At 38.1% G+C, this 22,580-nt stretch overlaps 1 protein-coding gene across 1 annotated transcript in view; it reads left to right on the plus strand.

Moving 5' to 3' along the window:
* LOC122794616 (basic phospholipase A2 4-like) overlaps positions 1-22,580 on the plus strand; it is a 247,186-nt gene that overhangs the window by 35,888 nt on the left and 188,718 nt on the right. Inside the window, exon 2 of the mRNA XM_044063188.1 lies at positions 9,254-9,395. Coding sequence (XP_043919123.1) covers positions 9,254-9,395 — 142 coding nt within the window. The remainder of the gene's footprint in view (positions 1-9,253; positions 9,396-22,580) is intronic.

Consider the following 22,580-nt stretch of genomic DNA (forward strand, 5'->3'; position numbering starts at 1 on the left):
GTAGATGCTCAAATAATAATGTTAGAAGACATGAGATTGCTAACAAAAGTGGAAAGGCTACAAACAGAAAGGCTTTGGAATGATACTGTTATTTGCAACATAGGTAAAGAAACATGTTCAGGTATATGTACACTGTGTAAAGATAATATAAAGATATTAGACATAGCAATAACACAACTAGGAAGAACAACTGTAGTCAATTCGAGATGGAAAAAGCATGTGTGCAGGGTAAAAGCATTATATGCTTACGTGAAAAAACGAGTGAGAGAGAGAGGATGTTTAAAAGTCTACTTAATTATGTTTGTGTGAATATGGATATAATAATGGGAAGTGACTAACTATAACATAAGGGATAAAAAAGAAAGACTGTGATGGTAAAAAGTTACAAAAATTATGAGGAGTGGACAATTACAAATATGGGAGAATAAACACTGTACCTATAAAAGGAATAAAATTAAGACAGAAATTGATTACTTCTATTATCACCACCTACTAAGTCAGGCCACCACAATATCTATCCTATTACACCCACCATACTACCAGTTACCTGTTACATTCAAACAATAATATCCCTAAAATATGACAGATTAATTATCAGATTTATAAAACTTATGCTTATTGCCTTGTCTAAATTAGCCCACAGTGTTGATATCCACCCTAACCCTGGTCCTACCATTACCAACTCTTCACCTAAAAGTCTTCCTAATAACTGCTTCTTCTCACAACATAGCCTTATACTCTCCTGATATTGTCATCCTGACTGAAACCTCACTCCAACCTCACATCAAAAGTGAAGAAATCCTCCTAACAGGTTATAACATTCTTTGAGTAGATAGACTGTCTAACAAAGTGGGTGGTGTGGCTCTAATGTTTAAACAGCATCTCAACATCCCGCACATCTGCTCCCCCCCCCATTGGAAATGAAGAAATCCTATGTGCCAATCTCAAACTAAACCCAAATGAAACAATCAACATCATAGGATGCTACTTCCCACCTGCCCAAAACATCCTACCCTTGGAAAACCTCCTGAACTGGGCTAACCATTCCCTGCCCCAGGAAACCATAATCCTATGTGATTTTAATATCAACTGGCTATCTTGTAGTAACAATTATCCAGCCCAGCTCCCAAACCTTCATGGTTTCTCCCAAGAAATACAGTCACCTACCCGGATAAATAAAAACTCTAATAAACATACTACTCTCAACTGGATATTAGTCAATAAAGACCCTCAATCATACTTAGCTGGCTGTTTATCAGGCAGCCTCAGTGACCACACTTCAACATTCCTTCTGAGACACCATTTAAATTGTTCTAAATCCATTATCTATAGGCAAATCTGAAATAGGGTAAACTTTAACCATCTCTCTTTTATCTCATCCCTTCAAAAATGTGATTGGACACACGTACCTCAATCTGGATGAAGCCATCCACTTCTTCAATAGCACCTTCCTAAACATCCTAAACACACATGCCTCCATAAGAAATGCCAGACTCAAAACACAGTACTCCCCTTGGCTACAAAAAAGCACCAGGGCACCAATGAAAATCAGAGATAAGGCCTGGGAGCACTAGACAGTCATTCCTAGAGTTGTGCAATAAGGTCAAAAAACAAATAAAAGAAGATAAAACACAATATTATCAGTCTCCCTAAACTCCTCCCATCACAACCCTAAGCGGTTCTGGTCCACAATAAACTTCATTCTCCACCCAGCTAAGGTAGGCAACACCCAACTACCAGTCCCCCTTCCTTCAGCAGTATTGCTGACTCATTCAATAAACACTTTACTGAAACCATTCTGTCTTTGACTAGACAACACAGCCCTCTACCCACCCTCCCTACATCAAAACCAAATACTCTGCCCACAGTCTTTTCTTTTTCATCAATACCTACCTCCTATATAAAAAACTTCTATTGAAACTTAAGCCTACAAAACTTGCAGCTGACAGTCTCCCCTCTGAATACCTAAAAACAGCAACAGAAGCCCTAACTTATCCAGTCTATATCTTAATTAATTGGTCCTTATCAGAAAGCTAAGTCCCCACACTGTGGAAAATAACCCATAACATTCCTATCTGTAAAGGTGGCTCCTCCACTGAACTTTCCTATTACCACCCCATAGCCATCCTTTCTCCACTTTCCAAGATACTTCAGAACTGCATCCATTCTCAAGTCTTAGACTACCTCTTAGCTAATAACTTCCTCTCCAGCACCCAGCATGGCTACAGGCCATACCACAGCATTACTACTGTCTTGCTCTCTTTCACTAATGCTATCCTTCATCATAAAAATAATGGCCTGTTCTCATCTGCTGTATTTCTGGATCTACCCAAGGCTTTTGACATGGTCTCACACAAACTACTAATCTCTGTTCTCACTAATCTATCATTTTCCCAATCCATTACTAATTGGTTTCAGAGCTATCTAACTGGCCACCAACAATCAGTTGTCTGGCATAATGGCCTATCTCCTTGACTTCCTGTATCACCCGATGTTCCCCAAGGCTCCATTCTTCATCCCCTACTATTCTCACTCTTCACCAATGATCTATTCACATCCACGAAGCATGCTTCTCTTATACAGTATGCAGATACTCCACCCTCATCTGCTCAGCCCCAACTATACCTGAACTTCACAAGATCACACATGAAGCCTTTTCATCTGCAGAAAACTGGCTATCTAATGCCCAGTTATTACTCACCCCGAGCAAGACTAAACTCCTTATCTTCCAACCCACTAAATCTAACCCAGTTATCCCCCACTTTAATAATCTAGCCAAAGACAATACCATCATCTCCTCAACAGAACACACCAAACTACTTGGTGTTGAAACTGATAATCTCAAATTTGACACTCGCATTTATCGTACCTTAAAAAGGTTAAAAAAAAACTAGGTGCATTATATAGAAACAAACAATTCCTCACCAAGACAGCCAAAATTTCTGCTGCCAATTCCTATCCACTTTACTCTACACCTCTCCTATACTTACCTACCTTAGACAAACAAACCTAAACAAGCTCAAGGCTTGCTACAATAAAATTGCTAAGTTTGCCACTGGTGCATCTTATCACAGCCACCACTGTATCTCAATTAACGAACTTGACGGCTTGAACTCCCTCACCTTCTTCACCTGTATCAACTTTCCCTTGCCCATAAGTTAGTAAACCATCCTCTTAAAGTCCCATCCCTTCAAAACTTTCTCCAGCCCTACTGATCCACTAGACCTCCACGCACCAACAGCAAAAATCTACTTCTAGTGACCAAACCCAAGAACTGATCAGGAGAAGCACTATTCTCCTGCATCATTTCCAGATTATGGAACAATCCCACCCCATAACCACACTACCTTTTTTGCAATCACTTCAAGACTGCACTAAAAACTCACTTAAAAAGTCTCTGGTTATCCCCATGCACCAATCCCAACTAGTAACCCTCCTTTTACCTCCCCTTCCTCTTCCATCCCCTGGCCACTGTGCCTCACACTGTCTGATCATTGCATCCCTTCCTTTGCAGGCTCTGGCTCACCCTTTACCCTCCCCTTCAATCCTCACTCAATCTCTCAGACCTGTTATAACATGCTTAACTACCTCACTTCATCTCAACTCCAAATACATATCCAACTGACTTACACCTAGTTTCCTCTCACTACCACGTATACTACTCACTGTCTCCTCTCTTACTCCTCTATCTTTCCCTTCCATCCCATTAGCCCTTCTAGCTTGTTCCACCTTCATGTGGAGCTTCTGCTTTATATCTGCTTGAGTTTAGTGCAGTATTTGTATATAAGATTTAGGTATATGAGTTTAGAACAGTTTGAGCTTAGTTCTAGCTGTATATACATCCTACTTTTATTCCTAGCCTCTAGCGAGATATTGGTATATCTGTTCATTGCTATGTTTCATATTGTATGTATAGCTAATGTTTGCTGCAGAATGTACTATTTACTATTGTATGTATATTAAATTGTTCTTCATGTACTCTGCTGCTCATTTATTGTTCTGTGGAGCTTTTCTCCCCGGGCCTCCACTGAAAAAGGACCTGTGTCCAGTTGGTATTCCCCAGTAAACAAATGTAAATAAATAAATAAAACAATAAATAAATAAAAATGACCCAAAAAAGGAATAAAATATACTGGATTTTGTATAAAAACAAATAAGGAAAAAAATAATAAATAGCCGGGCCACCAAGGTAATACGCTGTACTTTAATAGTACCAAATAACTGAGCACTTTCACCAGAATCAGACTCTGGCTTCAACGCTCAGTTATTTGGTATTATTAAAGTACAGCATATTACCTTGGTGGTCCGGTTATTTATTATTTTTTTCCTTATTTGTTTTTATAGTCCCCTGTGGACTGTTGAGTGTTTTATACTGGATTTTCTGATCATGTGGCTACTTGCATAAAAATTCCTGAAAATGAGGAATATATAAAAATAGGAAAAGGAATAAAAAGAATTAATGAAAATAATTAGATATAGAAGAGAGGAAAGAGCATACAGAATTATGGAAACAACATATTAGCATGAGACCTTTTTATGAAAACTGAACTATTTGGTAGATTCAATTTAAAAAGAAATATAAAAAGTATTTTTAGAATGTGTGAAAAACAAGAGGAAAAGAGAAAAAATGGAATGCAGAGTATTAAGCAAATAATTTTTAATGGTTTAGTAGAAAAGGAGAGAATATTATACGAAGAAGAAAGAGAAATATATAAAAGAAATCAAGACAAGATTAATCATTTATTATATAAGCAAAAATATTGCACCATATTAAGGTAAAACAACAAAAGAAAGAAAAATAATAAGATAATTAAAAAATAAAGAAGGAAAACATGTTAAGAAGCAAGAAGGAATATATGAAATAACTAATAGCTATGTACTACTAGACTGATATGGTAAAGAGATGTGTGCATAGAACAAATTTATAATTGTGGAGATTTAATAAAGAATAAAAATAATATTTAAAGAAAAAATAAATATAAATGAGTTGAATGAGATTTTGAAAGATATTAACATAAGTTCAGCTGCAGGATTAAATAGGATTGAATATGATATGTATAAAGAAATGGAAGGCTGGCAAAATACTAGTTATATGAATGAATGGATGGAAACAGGGATTAAGTATAAGGAAATTTGTATGGGGTTATAAAATTTATGTTTAAGAAAGGAAATAAAGATGAGATAAAAAATGGATACCTATAAAGTTAAATAATATGGACTATAAAATTTAATGAGAATAATAGCTAAAAGAGTACAATGTAAAATGCAAAAATGTTATACGATCAAAATTTGGAAGAAAAGGAAACAGAAGTCAGGAATCATTGTGGCTAATAAGAAGTAACTGATGACATTATTAAAAAAGTAGAAGTTAAGGTTATGATAGATGATGTAAGTAAGGCATATGATATCAAATATGAAACATTATGGAGAATTATGCTGGCCTATAAAATAAGTGACAAAATATTGCAAATTATGAAATCAATATATGAAAAGAATTATGCAAAATTAAACATAAATAGTTGGTTAGGGGAAGACGTGAAAATAGAGTGTGGAATAAAACAGGGATGTCCGGCTAATCAGTATGATATTTTCATTAGTCATGAATATAGTAGCTATGGAAATAAATAAAATGACAAGTAATGGAGGATATAAAATGATGAAGGAAGTACAAATATCAATAATGTATACTTATGCTGATGAAATTGTAATAATTGCTAAAAATAAATTATGGATGGAAGAAATAAATTAAAAATTAAGTATAACATTAAAGAAAATTGGTTGAAGTATAAATAAAAAGTAAAGAACTTGATTATGAAGGTATAATAGGAGGCATAAAATATAATAAAACGTGTATAGATATACTGGGTATAGTATTTGGTAGATGTGAATATAAACATGAACAATGGGACAAAGTTATTAAAGGAATCAAAGATATGATGACTGCTTTCTGGAATACCTATAGATTTTCAAATAGAAATAAAACACGTTTGATAAATACTATAATATTGGGTAAAATAGCCTATGTGGCAAACATTTACATGATATCGGTGAAGTGTGAAAAAGAAATTATGATGATAATATTTTCATTTATCTGGGGGTCGAGATTGAACCCTGTAAAGAGAGGAATTTTATATACGAAGAAAAGCTGGGAGCTCAGACTGATAAATCCAATTGTATACGGAGCTTCATTAAATATGTATACAGTATTAAAAGGAGTTATGAAAGATAATAAAAATTTGGTTCAGACAATAATACATGGTAAATACTTTGGAAGAAATGCGAATGAAGAAAATAAGTAAATGTGTTAATGAAGAAACTGAGGAATTTCATAGTAAAACTGTGTTATGGAAAAAGAATGCAATAGAAAAGAACAGAAAGGAATGGTATGTCAAGTTTTATGAAATCCTTTTATTTTGTTGATCTGCATAAAGACTTAAATATAAGTAAGAAAAAAGCAATAATGATGAGATATAGAAATTATAAAAGAATTAAAGAATATAATGATTTTTGTGGAGGTTGTCCAAAGGTAAATTACCAGTAAAAGCAAATATTGCCTACAAAAATAAACAGGCTAGAATATGTAATAAGTGTAAAGAGTTTGAAACTACAGAACATATATTTTTAAAATGTGAAATAATTCAAGAGTTGTGGAAAGAAGTATGTAAATATGATTTGGTTAAAAATTACTTGAAATTTGACATGTTAAATATGGACACATAATATGATTATTATGGAACACAATCTCAAGAAGAGGCAAATAACATGGACAGAGTTATATTTTATCTAATATGGACAATATGGAATGAGAGACTTAGATAAAATACAATGGACAATGAACATTGACAAAAATATGGAAGAAAATATGGTTTTGGGTGTGGGTAAAAGGGTGGGGAGAATACGTAAAATGAAGTTGATGATGTATTGAGTGATATTATTGATGTAAATATGTAAATAATATGAAATGTGTGAATGTTTACAAATAAAAAAAAACCTACTTATTAGACGAGTGCTTGTTGTGCCTCTAGTGCATTGGCAGGCGGGAGAATGTACTCAAGGATATTCAAGATGGTGGATAACATAAAGGCAAATGTCTGTACTTCTTCCTGGTGGGTACAGCTGTCCCTATGCAGCTATTAACATGCTTGTACAGGGATTCTGTGAACAGTTTTGCATAGGAAGAAGTGTTCTTAGGGTTTATGGGGGCTTATGGGGGCTTGTAATTTTTACAGGTTCTCACTTAATAGCAGAAGGCTCGCCTTAGAATAGTTCCTGAATATTTCAGGTTTAGCTGGGGGGCCAGGTTTTATTTTTACTTCAAAGGAGACGATTTTGTGGTCTGACCTTACCAGGGAAGGCATTACAGTAAGGGATGTGCAGCAGTCTCCCATATTAGTGAGGACCAGATCCAGTATGGTTGCACCCCTGGTTGGTGTATTGACTGTCTGGTCCAGGGAGTTGGTGTTTACAAAATCCAGGAATCTCTGTGTCTGTACGTTTGGTGTCGTATAGGATTCCCAGTTAATAATGGGGTAATTAAAGTCACCCATGAATATGGTATTGGGTTGGATGGTTAGTGTTTCTAATAAGTTTAAATACATGGTAAGGGTTTTCTTGGTTATAGAGGGGGACCTGTAGCTTGCAAGGAAGTGATACTGGATTTTACCTATGGTGATTTGAACATGGATCAGCTTATAGCACAAGTCTGCAGAACTAACTGCTACCAATTAGGGGGAGGTAAACATCCAAGTTTGTTAGACGTTTGTACTATCCATATCAGCACATTTCGTCTACACAGTCTAATGTGCTATGTGCCTTGTATGGGAAATCTCACCAATGTGGTGAGGTTAGCATAATGGTTAAGGTATTTGCCTTACAGACACAAGGTGCAGGGTTTGATTCTCACATGGGATAATTGGTTAGGCTTAAAATGGCCCACAAGGGTAGTTAGCCCAGTACTAATCTATGAACTTATTCACTGGCCCTCTTCAAGAGAAGTCTTGATGAGTGGATGGGAAATAGAAAGTTCACCCTGGGGATGCACTCCAGTGGCTCTACTTGATAGAGGCACTGGGAACTAATGCTGAGTGGCACGATGCCAGGGCACTTGTAAAGGCTCCAGGGCCATTAGCCTAGTACACACCTATGAACCTATAGAAGTATGAGAAGCCTATTTTGACAATCAGTCTGCCTGTTTATACAGCTTTTTTAACATTTTTGCAGGTGTAAATCTTTGAATGTGTTTTGCATGCTTCATAATGGAACACTACAATTCCTTCATGACTATTATTCTACCTGATGTATCCTGTACCATTAAATTCAGATTTCTCTGTGCTCATGCGTTTACCATGGAGTATGTCAAGTTAGCGCTGTTCAAGTTTTATCCGCTGTAGTAAGCATCGGAAAGATGGACGCTGCATGTTTAATAACAGAACATGCTTCTGAGATACCTTCAGATGAACTCAGGAGATCTGGATCTCTTCCACCATAGATCCTCTGTAAACAGCACCTGAGGCAGGTTCACTGCTGTGGCAGTTTCTGGAATGTTTTAACACTGTTGTGGCTCTACTGTGAGACTGCATTCTTGCTGCGTGAGTCACGTTTTACCCTTAACAGGCTTTTTATTTTTTCCCTGAGGTTGTGTGACCATAGAATTAGTAGATGAAAGTAAGGATCATGGGGAATGCAGAGTCCTTCCCATTTGCAAAAAAAAAAAAAAAAAAAAAAAAAAAAACTATTTCCCCCAAACATTCTACAGGTGTGCAATCAGGGAGTTTGACTTACGTAATATATTAGTTAACAGACTGATTTCTGGCTTTCAGAACAAATCCAGTGAAATCTGACACATCAGTATATAATCTCATGGAAACTCAGTACTGACTATGCATTTGTAGCTGGCAGATTGACACACGACTAACACCATGAGCATAATCCTGTTGTGAAGTTGTGATGCCCTTTGTTTCCATTTGCCTTCCATATAACGTAAAACATGACATTTAACCAAATGCTATTCCAAGGTCAGCAATGAAACGAGAAATTTTGCCTACTATTAGTTAATATACAAAAGAAAAACATGAAACTTAAGTAAGAATTTATAAAAAGAAACACGCAAACCCATGCTAGGCATTCATTTTGTAAAGCTCCTGATTTCAGATACTCAGAGTGCTTTTCTTATTTAGAGGATAATATCAGCATTACAAAAAAATTGCAATAAAATGATATGCGAAGTGAAATTAACGTTTTCTTATTTCCACAGGGCTAAGTGAGATGCAAGGATATTTGGCACGTCTCAGTAAACTGATGAAATGTACTACGGGAAAACATTTTGCACAATTTATCATTTATGGCTGCCACTGTGGAGCTGGGGGATATGGTCAAACAGTTGATGCAGTAGACAGGTATAATTTAAAAATAATATGACAAAAATATCTATCCTGCAAAATTCATACGTAGATAACACTTTTTTTGCTTGTGATATATACTGTGATTTAGCTGTGAGCTTTATTTTTACTTTAATCTAGCAGATAATGATTTATATAATTATTGATATATATTGCACACTGTATACTAGCAAAAACTGACTAAAGTGTTGACACAGAACAGAATACAGCAGTCTTCAAGAAGTTTTGTTGTAAGCCCACCCTCAGGTAAAAGTGCTTTCACCACCATAACATCAGGTGGTGGAACCACCTTACCTAGTGTTGATGGTTGTCTGGATACTGCAACGATCAAAAAGCCTTGACTATTCCCTGCATTGTCATAAGGTCACTACTTTCCACAGACCTGCTTTTGATGCATTTGATAAAGGTCTACAGCTTCTACGTTAGCTCAGCTGGTGTAGAGGTATGTTGCTGTGATTGTAGTGCACAGAGTCCTGGGTTCCAGACTTGGAAGTGACTAGTTCTGGGATTGCATAATTCTACAAAGTTTGTAAATGTATTGTAAATATTCTAAATGTTTTATATAATATTTGTACATTGTGTGGACTATAAGTCCATCAAGGCACAAGAGTCATGAAAAAAGGATTTCTTCAGTAATTCCAGCAAACCAAAACATTAGTCCACTTGGCTTTGCAGTTTCCAATAACACAAGCAGTACTTTTGGTACCTTTCAGTAACAGTACTTAGTCCACACAGACCATCCAGGAAACAGGCTGTCTTTTAGTACAAGGAAAGTCCAAAGCTAGAGACCTCCCCCAGGCCTAACGTACAGGTCTAACAGGTAGCTCTGGCCAGCCTCTCATGAAATACTCTCAGGGTCTTCCTTTAGATGATATGTATGCATGCATATATGTGTATATGTGTATGTGTATATATACATATATTAGACATAGATATAACTATATGTAAGTTTATATATATATATATATATATATATATATATATATATATATATATATATATATATATATATATATATATATATATATATATATATATATATATAGTAGTACTTGACCATTAACCTTAACAATGTAACATGCAAACTGTTGTTAACTATGTGACTAATACAAACTGTTGTTAACTGGGTGACTAATACAAACTGTTTTTAACTATGTAACTAATACAAACTGTTTGGGTGGCCACGGTGGTGCAGCGGTTAGCATTGCCACCTCACAGCAAGAGGTTCTCCGGTTCAATCCTCGGCTGGGGTGCCTTCTGTGCGGAGTCTGCATGTCCTCCCTGTGGTCACGTGGGTTTCCTCCGGGTGCTCCGGTCTCCTCCCACATCCCAAAGACATGCTGTAGGTGGATTGGGCACACTAAATTGGCCCTAGGCATGAGTGTGTGCATGTGTGTGCCCTCTGTGAAAGGTTGGGTGCTGGGCTGGCAACTCGACATTGTAAGAAACTCCACTGCCAATCATGAGCGGACAGTGATCCGCTGTGGCGACACCTAAGCAGGAAAAGCAAGAAGAAGAAAGAAGAAGAAGAACTAATACAAACTGTTGTTAACTAGGTGACTAATACAAACTGTTGTTAACTATGTAACTAATATAAACTGTTGTTAACTAGGTGACTAATACAAACTGTTGTTAACTATGTAACTAATACAAACTGTTGTTAACTAGGTGACTAATACAAACTGTTGTTAACTATGTAACTAATACAAACTGTTGTTAACTAGGTGACTAATACAAACTGTTGTTAACTATGTAACTAATACAAACTGATGTTAACTAAGTGACTAATACAAACTGTTGTTAACTAGGTGACTAATACAAACTGTTGTTAACTATGTAACTAATACAAACTGTTGTTAACTAGGTGACTAATACAAACTGTTGTTAACTATGTGACTAATACAAACTGTTGTTAACTAGGTGACTAATACAAACTGTTGTTAAGCTGTCTGTTCTTAAAAATGTTTCCACACTTAGAAAACAGATTTTAAAGGTGCATTACTTGTTCTCCAGAGTCATGTTACAGGGTGCCCAGTGAGATCACTGACAGCCTCTACAGGACAGAGGGTTTTTGTCAGGAAGCATGCCATGCTCATGAAAGACAAGCAAGACATAGCATATAATCATATCCACAATCTGCCTGATGATAAAGATGGATTTCTAAAGACAAATGGTAGCTCATCCACAAGGGCAAAGCCCAAGCAAGCAGATTTTGCATGGAGTGGTTAACCTATCTTCACTGACTGTCAGATGGTGATTATTTCTATTAAGCACTGGACATGTTTAAAAGATAACACATTTTAAAGGGGAACTAATAAACACTGGACATGTTTAAAAAATAACATATTTTAAAGGAGAATGCTGGATGGATGGAGGGAGCAACTACTGCAGCGGTGATTATTCAAACATCTACTGTTATGGTAAGTTCAGCTTAAACAACTTTAATGCACCATTCTCATGTATTGAAAAGTATTCGTTGAGGTGTCTTGATGGTGGACTACAAAGTGGTCCAGAAGATGTACTTTAACAGTTCCTGTGGAAATATGATTTTTGAGGACTGTTGCTGAGCTCAGCCTGATCTCTGAATTAATACACAGAGAGAGTAGTACCCGTGTACTTGGCAGTAAGCCAAGTTCATTCAAGGTGGGTGTTGGATTCTCACAAGAGTATATTTTATGTCTTTCTATCCTGTTAATGATGTTCATAGACAGTGTAACAAGATACAGCACAAGATGAAAGAGAGTCCAGTACATTATCCTATAGATGGCACCTCTATTATTCATAGATGGTTTTGTCAGTTTAGTTTAATTTACCCATGAATACTAGTAGATGCTTGAATCATCACTGCTGTAGTAACCTTAGCTATATGGGTTATATTCTGCCAAGGATAGAACAGCTGTCCAGCTTCCAATGCTTCGGGGCACTTCCATGTGCCCAAACTGTCATGTTGCTTGAGCTGAGCTGACTAAAAGACAAGTTTGGGTGCAAAACCCTTCATAGATTTCAAGCCAGCAGATAGAAAGAGGTTGAACCCTGAAAGGACTATGATATGAACAATAAAACAAATGTATACCCCCTGGCATAAAAATAAAAACAAGGGGCATGGAGGGAGGGAGGGAGCAGCTACTGCAGCAGTGATTATTAGAACATCTACTGTTATGGTAAGTTCATCTTAAACAACTTTACTATTTTCATCATGTTGATCACTGCTAAAGTAGCCTTAGTTATATGGCTAGTTTACCATAACTAACTACATTTGGAAGGTGGAAGGAGAAGAGTCCAGGAACCCCTGGGCAATGGTCAGTCAATCCACCTCTTTTCTGGATGCCTTTGTTTCCTGTTGCCGTCTTGCTGTCTGTTCCAAATTTTCTTCACCAAATTGTCTTATGCTTTTTTGCATATGTGCCCACACCACCATAATCTGTACTCTTTGACCTTTTCTGCAATTGGAGTTAGTTTGGCTTCTGCTCTTATGTCTGGTTTCTTCGTCTGCCCCACAGTGTGCATCCTACGCCCCTTCTCAGGCACTTCATTTCCATTAATTTTAGCTTTCTCATCTGCTCTGCCTTTACTACCCAGATTTCTTTACCATGCAGTAGTACTGTACTGGTACTTTGGCATTCTTCTCTCACCCATGTTATACTTGTCATACATTACACCAGACACTCTATGCCGGCTGCATCCTCTCTGATTCTAGTTCTGACCTCTTCATTCAGACTTCCCTTCTCCTCAACCACCTCTCCCAGATACTTTAATTTATTAACCTGTTCCACTATCTTCCCTTCTATCTCAGTTCTTAGCTTCTTTTGATTTCTCTAATTTGTTGCCATTAATTTTGGCTTATCTCTGCTTAGCTTCATCTCCTGTGCCTTCAGTTTTGCATTCCATACCCCTATCTTTGCTGAAGTTCTTGTTCAGTCTGCCTATAATGCCACATCATCTGCATACAGCAGCTTTGTTGATCTCTCCCCTCTGACCTATATTCTGATGTTGTCTGTCACCAGTATGAACAGCAGTAGGCTCAGAGCTGAACCATTCTGCACACCCACTCCCACTGGGAACCCCTCTATGGGAACGAACACTGTTCGTACTTGAGTCATTGGGTCCTTGTACATAGCCTGCACTAATTCTACCAGTGTTTCCGGGACTTCAAATCACCGCAGTACTGACCAAATCAGCTTTCTTGGGAACTTGTCATATGCTTTCTCCAAGTCTAGGAATGCCCATTTGGACTCTTACCTCATCCTTAGCTTCTTTTCAACTATCTGCCTCACTGCAAACATCAGTTGTGCTGCATCCTGATCTGAATCCAAACGGCTTATCTCCCATCCTACTTTCTTCTACTCTGCATATCCATTTATCAAGTCACTCTCTCTCCACAACTTTCATGCAATGTGACAGGAGTTTGATACCTCTGTACTCCCCACTTTTGTGGATGCCCCCTTTATTCTTGTACACTGGTACGAGTATGGTCATTCTCCAGTCATCTGGGATATGCCTTTCTCTCCACAGTGCTATGAGTAGCCTCAGGAACCATTTCTCCCCTATCTCAACCAGCATCTTTATCATATCTGCTGTGACTTGTGGCACTAGGAATATTCTTGAATAAAATCTCTTCCCCACTTGGAAAGGAGGGACTGGTTCTATCAGTCCTTGGAACAGCATGTGATGAAGAACAGGTGGAAACAAAAGACTCTGGTTTAGAGGATGAGGAATGATCCCCTGGAAAGGAGGAATCTCCTCCCTCTGCCATCTGTAACCATTATATTCAGTGCCCATTTGTCTGAAGCAGCCTGATGCCAAAGAGAAAAATGGAGATTTAAACTTTCTGGATGAAAACGCTGACTTTCACACTGAATAACACAGGCTGAAATCCACTGATCCAAACACGAGGATTTATTTATAAGATAAACACTTTTTGATTACCTCTGCAGCAGAAGGGCTAAACACGAAATCTCTATCCAAGGGAGAATTTAAAATCTGGAAGGTTCTGAAAATGCAGCCACGTAAACCTTCTTTAAACACTACATGTGGAAATAGCCCTGGAAGAAGTATTAGCAGAGTCATGCACACACTACAGACAATAAGTAGTGACCTGTGCAAAAGAAGAAAGAAAGTTATTTAAAGCAGATTTTTCTTCACAAGAAGAAAGTGAAGATAAAACATTTTTCATATTTTCACAATTTGTCAGAACAAACTTTAACATATGAACCTGACAGTTCAAAATGATGAAAACCAATTTTGCAGATTTATAGACTACTTTTAAACTGACATAGAAATGAGTGATCCATTTAAAAGTATGTTACTGTGTCGAAACAGTCTGCTAAAGCAGACTAGCGTTAAAATAACTTTTCTAAAGATGAAAACAATGAAATGTCAGTTAAAAAAATTGACTTTTTTTTTTAACCAAAGGGACCTGATCTGCCCAGCAAAGAAAAGCACAACCGACTGTTGATCCTCAAATGCCTCAGAGGAGTGTATTCTTTGGTAGAAGTAAAGCTCTGAAGAGCTTTGTGCCCAAAATGGTCTTTTAGTCAGCTCAGTTCAAACTCCATTTGCGTACATGGAAGGTGCCCTGAAGCTTTGCAAACTGGCTGGCCATCATATCCTTGGCAGGATATAACCCCTATAGCTAAGGCTACTGCAGCAGTGAGCAATATGATGAACATCATACAAAGACTTTACTGCTGACCGCAAAGCAGATGGAATGAAAATTTGCAGCATCAACCTGAGACTGTGTTACTTTCCCAAAAAAGAGTGGATTATGTCTGTTAACATAAGGAGTACAGCGGTTGTTAATGGAGAAGTCTAAGTAGCCTGAACACGTTTAACAAGCAGTCATTATGTCCCCAGCAAAAATGTTAATATCAGTTCTTTACTATTCATTTTTTCAGGAAATCTCCAAAAATGTCTCTAAGGCAACAAAAGTGCCTTTGCTCCTTTGCCAGTTTAAATGCAGCTGCTTCAGTATCAATATATATTTTAATATGCTTCCTATTTTCTGCAGCATATGCTTAGACTCACACTTCCAACAAACAAATCTTGACAGTTTACCCTTCGTCATTTGTTCATTTACAGAGAATTATCTTTTTACTCCTGTTAGCTGTTTTAGTGTTATCACTTTGCGGCTTTATACTTTTTTTGCAAAGCAGTGCAGTTTATAAACTACATTTCATAAGTAGACGCTAGGCAATCAGTCTGCAGAGTATTTCTTGGCTAGCTAATAACCAGATAGTATTCACAGATGATAATCAAAACCTGTCCATTCTGTCTGTGAGGTTAGGGTCTTAATCATTATGCCAACCCCTACTAAATGCATCATTTGCAGTGCACAAATATATGGAATGTTATAGGTTCATAGGTTTATACTAGGCTAACAAACCACAGGATCTTTATAAACTTAGCAGGGCAACCCACCCCAGTTTTGTCCCAGAGTTCCTTGAACACCTATATGGTAGGCTCTGTTAGTAAATAGGTAGTTAAGGGTTATATAGTGGAGTATATTAGCTGGGGATTAATTTGCCTACTCGCAGCTTCTGTCCATTAAAGACATGGGGGCCAGACCAGGGATAAATTTGTGATGTCCCATCCCATGATCAAGGTTCCTTTTGAATAGGGTTAGGGATGAACTCTGTTTCACATAGATAGGGGGACTTATTCCATAGAGCAGGGATCCTTTAGAGACATATCGGTCCCTTCGTCATTATTTATTTATGTCGCTGACAAAGTTCAGCTCTTTGAATCTAATGTTTCTGGTGCTGTTTGTCTTGCAGATCTGCTAGAGATCCATGAGAGCTTGTAACCACAAGGAACAGACACATCCCAAATACAGTATACTTATTGATATTCCAGTATTGGACCAACAGTCACCCATGTCATCTGGAATTATAAGCATGTGCCACTGTACCAGGCATTTCTGCAATGTTTCTTTAAAAATAATACTCCTTTACTTTACGAACTGCTCCAAACTTAGTTTTTTTCTTTTTTCTTTCTTTTTTTTTTTGCCTTGTACTAAATGCCTTATAGCCATCATCCTTGGAAATTTAAATGTAAATAGTTTTCTTGTAAATATGGAATGGTTATGGTTTTTGCAAATGTAAAAAAAAAAAAAATTATTGAAAAAAAATGTAAATAGTTTTCCACTTTATATTTGGTTTTTAACACTGAAAGTATCCTCTGCCCACTGTTGTTTAGCTTGATTTTTAATAATTTCAGCAGTTTTACACACATCAGATAAAGTTCAACTTCTTTGCTTTAGAATCAGAGGCAAAGTCAAAAAGTAAATGGAGACAAAGTCCAAAAATCAGGGACAATTTTTTAAGTCCAAATTTTATTCAATTTAAAAAAATTAAAACAACAGCATTTGCATCAACGTGCATTTTCTGAAATGTTCTAATGTCTGGCATTATTAACAGATTAGAGTACTCTATTATTTCTAGAAAATAAAAAAAATATGTTGGACAGGGCATAAATATAAAACAAAATCAGTGATATTTGACAATACTCAAGACAACTGATGGCTAATCCTTTTCAAAGTCATTTTTTTGTGTCTAACCAGCCCTATCTTTAGAATTTTAACACCTATGACAACAGTTCTGCCCCTCGTAAATGATTTCCTCAACTCACCGAACAAACATGACTGTGCACATTTTTAACCCAGTCACATGATGGGCAAAAGTGTTGTCACTTTGCATCAACACATAAAATAAATTGATTATATTTTATATGTATTTTTTTTATTTTGGATTACAGTAAGCCTGCTGCCACTGTGGAGATGCCTTTTAAACTCACTCTTTGAACTTCATTGGGTATTACAGAATTTTAGGTAATTTTCCACAATAAAGGTAATACTTATTTTTGGAGTCTGGCTTAATGGCTCACGTTGTTGCCATGTAGACCTGAATATGTTGCTTGAACTACACCTGGGTATTCACTAGGGTTACTCGCAGTGCAACTTTGGTGGGAGTGGTGAGACCAGCCTCTCCATTCCCCTGGTGTTGCCATCTTCTACTTTTCCGTTTAACTCAGTCAGAAGAAGCTTGCTGTCATAAAGACATTTATGCAGTAATCACAGAGTTCCTTTTTCCAGTTGCACTTATGGCTTGTTTTTTTGTGCTTCAAAACAAAAATGAATCATTTAGTACAAATTTTTTTGTCAGTCTTTCATTTATATATGCCTTCAGTAAACATTCCAGTTTCTTATTTTAACCTGATTTGCCCCATAATTACATTTATTTTCTAGAGAAAAGTACTGATCTCCATAGAATTTTTTCATACTCATCCCAACAGTGGTGTCTGCTTAAGTGACTTGCTCAGAGTTACACAGAGGCTGAGAAAATCAAACCTTGTACCTCTAGACTACAAGAAACAGCTTGTGAACAGCTCTTTAATCCTCTAATCCAACTGCCAGATAAATTGTATATGCATCCATTTGAAATCTTAACTTTCATGAACTAGGAAGTTTGATGCTCTATATTGCATCCTATGGCTTGTAGAAAGAAAAGGCACACCTTCTGACACCACTCTGTACCTCCTCATAAAGTTTGGGAGCGTGAGTTTGGGGTTAATATCTGAATTATTCCGGGCACATCTAATTGTTAAGGTGTATCCTGATGATCAATCACCCACTTCTAACCACCTGAATGATTTACACCTGACTGAAGTTTCTGCACCCCTGGGGTACATACTCACTGAGCATGGATCTTTTGTGCATAATCATAGAAGATTACTAAGCTATCAACCCAGAGGTCATTTTAAGACTAGCCGTTTCAACCCTATGTAATACTGTAGAGGTGCTAGTCAATATCCAAGATTGCATTTATTGATGACTGCCCATGTCCAAGAGGGTTGTGGGCACTATCTCCAAAAAGAATTTACACTGCCCAATCCACTCATCCAGCTTCCTCTTGAACAGTGTCAGAGAGGTGCTCTGTTTCACATGAATTGGTAGCGTGTTCCAAAGATGTAACAGTCACTGGAAGATAAAATCTGTGTCTCCAGCATGTCCTATTTAAGTTGTAGGCCATATTTAAGTTCCTAGAACGGGTATCCCTAGACCCATTTGATTTATGGATATTAAATATTTATTTAACATTTGTTTATTTATTTATTTAGCATTTGTTTACTGGGAAAGTCTGACTTGGAATGAAGCCAATTTTCAGCAGAGTCCCAGGGAGAAATGCTCCAGACATATGCCTTTGTAATGTGGGAGGAAACTGGAGCAGCTGAAGAAAACCCACAAGAATGCAGGGAGGACATGCAGACTCCACACAGAAGGCACTCCACCCGAGAATCGAACTGGAGAACCTTTTGCTGTGAGGCGACAATGCTACCACTCCACCACTGCACCATCCAATGCAAGAAGTTCATTAGGTTTGGGTCTTGGGTTGCTCTGAAGGCCAGGCATAAGTCTCCCCTAAGAAGTCTACATGATACTCAGTATAGTGACAGGGATTTTAGTTGGTCCGTGTAAGGCACATGCTGGAGGCCCTTGATCTTCTTTGTTAGTAACCTCTGAGGTTTCTTTAATTACTGTAGATGCTTAGCATGGTACATACCGAATGGGGCTTTATACTCAATTATCGGCAGGATAAATATCGAGTATGGGGGGGGGTTATAACTTCTTTTGCTCTCAAGGCGATGCCTTTATTAATTAAGTGAGCTACATGGAAAGTTTTCCTTGCAATGGTAGACACATGGTGGTTGAAGTTAAGGTCGCAGTCAGCCTGTGATGCCAGGTCCCTTACCACGTCATGGGTACTTAGGGTATTGTTATTGATTTGATAGTGTGAAGTGACACTGTTTGTGCGAAGGGAATTTTGATGCATTTCTTTGCATTCAGTTTGAGACCGTGACTAATATACCGGTCATTGGTCTGGGTGAGACTATCCTGGAGTGTACTGACATCATTTGGGTATTCAATTATTGCACCTAGTTTGCAGTCATCTGCAAACTTGGTCAGCCACAACCATTTAGTTTTGACCTGAAGTTCTGAGAAGTATATACCAAACAGTAGGGGGCCCAGCACTGACCCCTGTGGCAGCCTACTGGTAACAGGTCTGCTGGTTGATGTGGAGTCACCCACTTTGAAAGCGTGTGCCTGGTTTGTGAGCCATTTGGCAACCCATCTTACAACAAAGGAGTTTACATTCGGTTTGTTAAGTTTATCAGTGATGCCTGAATGTGGGATTGTTCCAAAAGTCTTTGCCAAGTCAAGGTATGTTGTGTGCACAGGTTTGTCCTCATCAATGGTCTCGGTCACACTTTCCACCAGATTTAACAGGTGGGAACTGCCCTTAACGAAGCTGAATTGGGTAGGGTTCAGGTTTTGGGGTCACCTATGTCTTTATTTATGAGGTCCATAATGATGCATTCCATGACCTTACAGATGAGGCTGGTCAGGCTTATGGGTCTGTAATTCCCCAGGTCTGTTGCTAGGCCACCTTTGTGGAGGGGAATAACTGTAGCTGTTCTCCATTCCACAGGAACAAACTCTGTGGTCAGGCTATGATGAAAAGGATACTTAGTGGTGATGCTACTTCATGTTTTAGCCTGTTTAGAAGACAGCCTGGGATGTCATCTGGTCCCATAGAGGCCATGTTCTTTGCCTTGGACAGGGCTTTGAGGACCTGCTCTTCAGATATGTAAGGTGAGGGGAAATTTGGGGGAGGGTTTGTTGTAAGACAGGAGGGGATAAGGGAGTGAAATTTTCACCAAACCTATCCACTATCAGGTTTTCTATCTCTGTGAGGTCAGTGTGTGTGATACCATTGGCCACCAGTTCTGCACATGCTTGGGTCCTACCTTTTAGGTTACATATGTAGCTGTAAAAGGCCTTATGGTTATCCTTGGCAGTACTTGCTAGGTTTCTGTCAAAGGAACTCATGGAGGATTTGACAAGTCGTCTTATTTGCCTGTTAAGGCTGAGGAGGGTCCTTTTCCATTGTTGGGTCCTTGTCGTTGTTTTCTTGGACAGCAACTTTTTGCATTTATTGTAGAGTTTGTTGATGCTGGAAGACCACCACGGCAGCTTGATTTTACTTGGGGCCCTGGCTTTGATTCTATCTGGAACAGCCGAGTTTATACACTTATACAAGTGATTGGACAGGGCTTTAGTCTAAGCTTCTCTGCAGTTACCATTTTCAGCTTGGGGTGGGGTTTGGAATGCATTTATACCTTCACCTAGGAGGGTATAGTTTGCCTTGGTGAAGTGTTTTAGTCTTATACCTTCACCTAGGAGGGTATAGCTTGCCTTGGTGAGGTTTTCTAGTCTTATACCTTCACCTAGGTGGGTATAGTTTGCCTTGGTGAGGTTTTCTAGTCTTATGCCTTCACCTAGGAGGGTATAGTTTGCCTTGGTGAAGTTTTCTAGTTTTATACCTTCACCTAGGAGGGTGTAGTTTGCCTTGGTGAAGTTTTCTAGTTTTATACCTTCACCTAGGAGGGTATAGTTTGCCCTGGTGAAGTTTTCTAGTCTTATACCTTCACCTAGGAGGGTACAGTTTGTCTTGATGAAGTTTTCTAGTCTTATACCTTCACCTAGGAGGATATAGTTTGCCTTGGTGAAGTTTCCTAGTCTGATTTCACCCTTTGTGAGTTCTGGTGTTAGTGTCAGTTTGAAGGTCACTGATTTGCGGTCATTTTTTACTAATGAGAGCCCGACAGTTGCAGCAGTGCACCTGTTTCACATGTTGGAGAGGACCAGATCTAGAATGTTTCTTCCTTTTGTCAGAGTATGGACAATTTGCTCCAGGGCATTTGAATTCACAAGGTCAAGGAACTTTTGTGCTAGCGAGTTTGGGCTAGAGTAGGTTTCCCAGTTGATGGTGGGATAATTGAAATCCCCTGTAACAGTGTGTTCGCTAAAATATAGATTGTCTTCAGTTTGCTTAAGTAGGCATTGTGGGAGTAGGGACCCATGCAAGGGGATCTATAACTAACTAGGACTTTAATAGGGGTCTTAACCACCATAACTCTGGCCCACACTTACCCATAATACTCCGGCACATTAAAATCTTATCACCCCCTATAACAATCCGCGACTGCGTCGATCCTCTAACAGACTACTAATTCAAACATGCAAAATTAACAACAAAGCTGGTGATTCCCTCTTTGCAAACTCTGTAGGCAGAGCCTGAAACTCACTTCCAGCTGATATTACTTTACTCTCCTCCCTTGGTGAATTTAAAACTAGACTTAAACAACATCTGGCACTAAACTGGCTATGCCACTGTATCAAGCCTGGCTAACTCTCATCTAGTATGTGTAAAATCTATTAATCAGCTTACTGTTGAATTTACCCTTGACTTTCACCAGGGAGCAATTCTAACCTGTGGAACTTGTTTATTCATGTTTGCTTATGTAATGTTTGTCAATATTATATTTGTAACATGTTTTTATTGTTTCTGCTTCCCTTGGAGCTTATCTCCCCGGGCCTCCGCTGAAAATAGACATGCATCCAGTCAGACTATCCCGGTCAACAAATGTAAAATAAAATAAAATAAATAAATAAATAACCTGCACCTGGAGTAACTCCATGGGGTTGTCCAGTCTAACTAGACGTGGTGAATTTACCTCTAATATAGATTGAAACACCGCCTCCTTTGGTCTTCACACGTTCCTTTTGTGGTCTAAGGGTATGGAAGGCATTGAACCCTTGCAGGGCTGGGGTACTCTGAGGCCTTAAACCAGGTTTCTGTGATTGCACAGACATTTACATGTTCTAGTGATAGAAGTGCTTCCAGGGAGTGCAGTTTTTGGTTTAAGCTCCTAGCATTTAGCAGCATGACCCTTATTTTGTTTTGATTTGTGCTGCCACTTCTATTCCGGGCTATTCCCGCTACGTGATTGTATGAATGTTACTGAACCAGAACCTTTTGCTTCCTCCTGCTAACACACAATCACTGTTTTATTCCTCACTGAATCTTTTCAATGGATTCATGTCCTAAAAAGAAATGCAAGAAAAAAAAACGTAAAATATGGAACGTAAAGTTATGACTCCCACACATTTGCCATAAACACTGATAAAGGGTTTTAGGCTAGAGGCAAAGCCACCCTACAGTGCACACATCCCACACTTCAATATATCAGCTCTGTGGTTAAACAAGGGGAAATGGCAAACTCCCTATAATGGAAAATCATTTAGTTCACAACTTCTGTAGCACTTAGAGTAAGAAACAGAAA

This window comes from Protopterus annectens, chromosome 2.part1 (assembly GCF_019279795.1).
Source record: "Protopterus annectens isolate FY-2018-M chromosome 2.part1, PAN1.0, whole genome shotgun sequence".
Classification (NCBI taxonomy): domain Eukaryota; kingdom Metazoa; phylum Chordata; order Ceratodontiformes; family Protopteridae; genus Protopterus; species Protopterus annectens.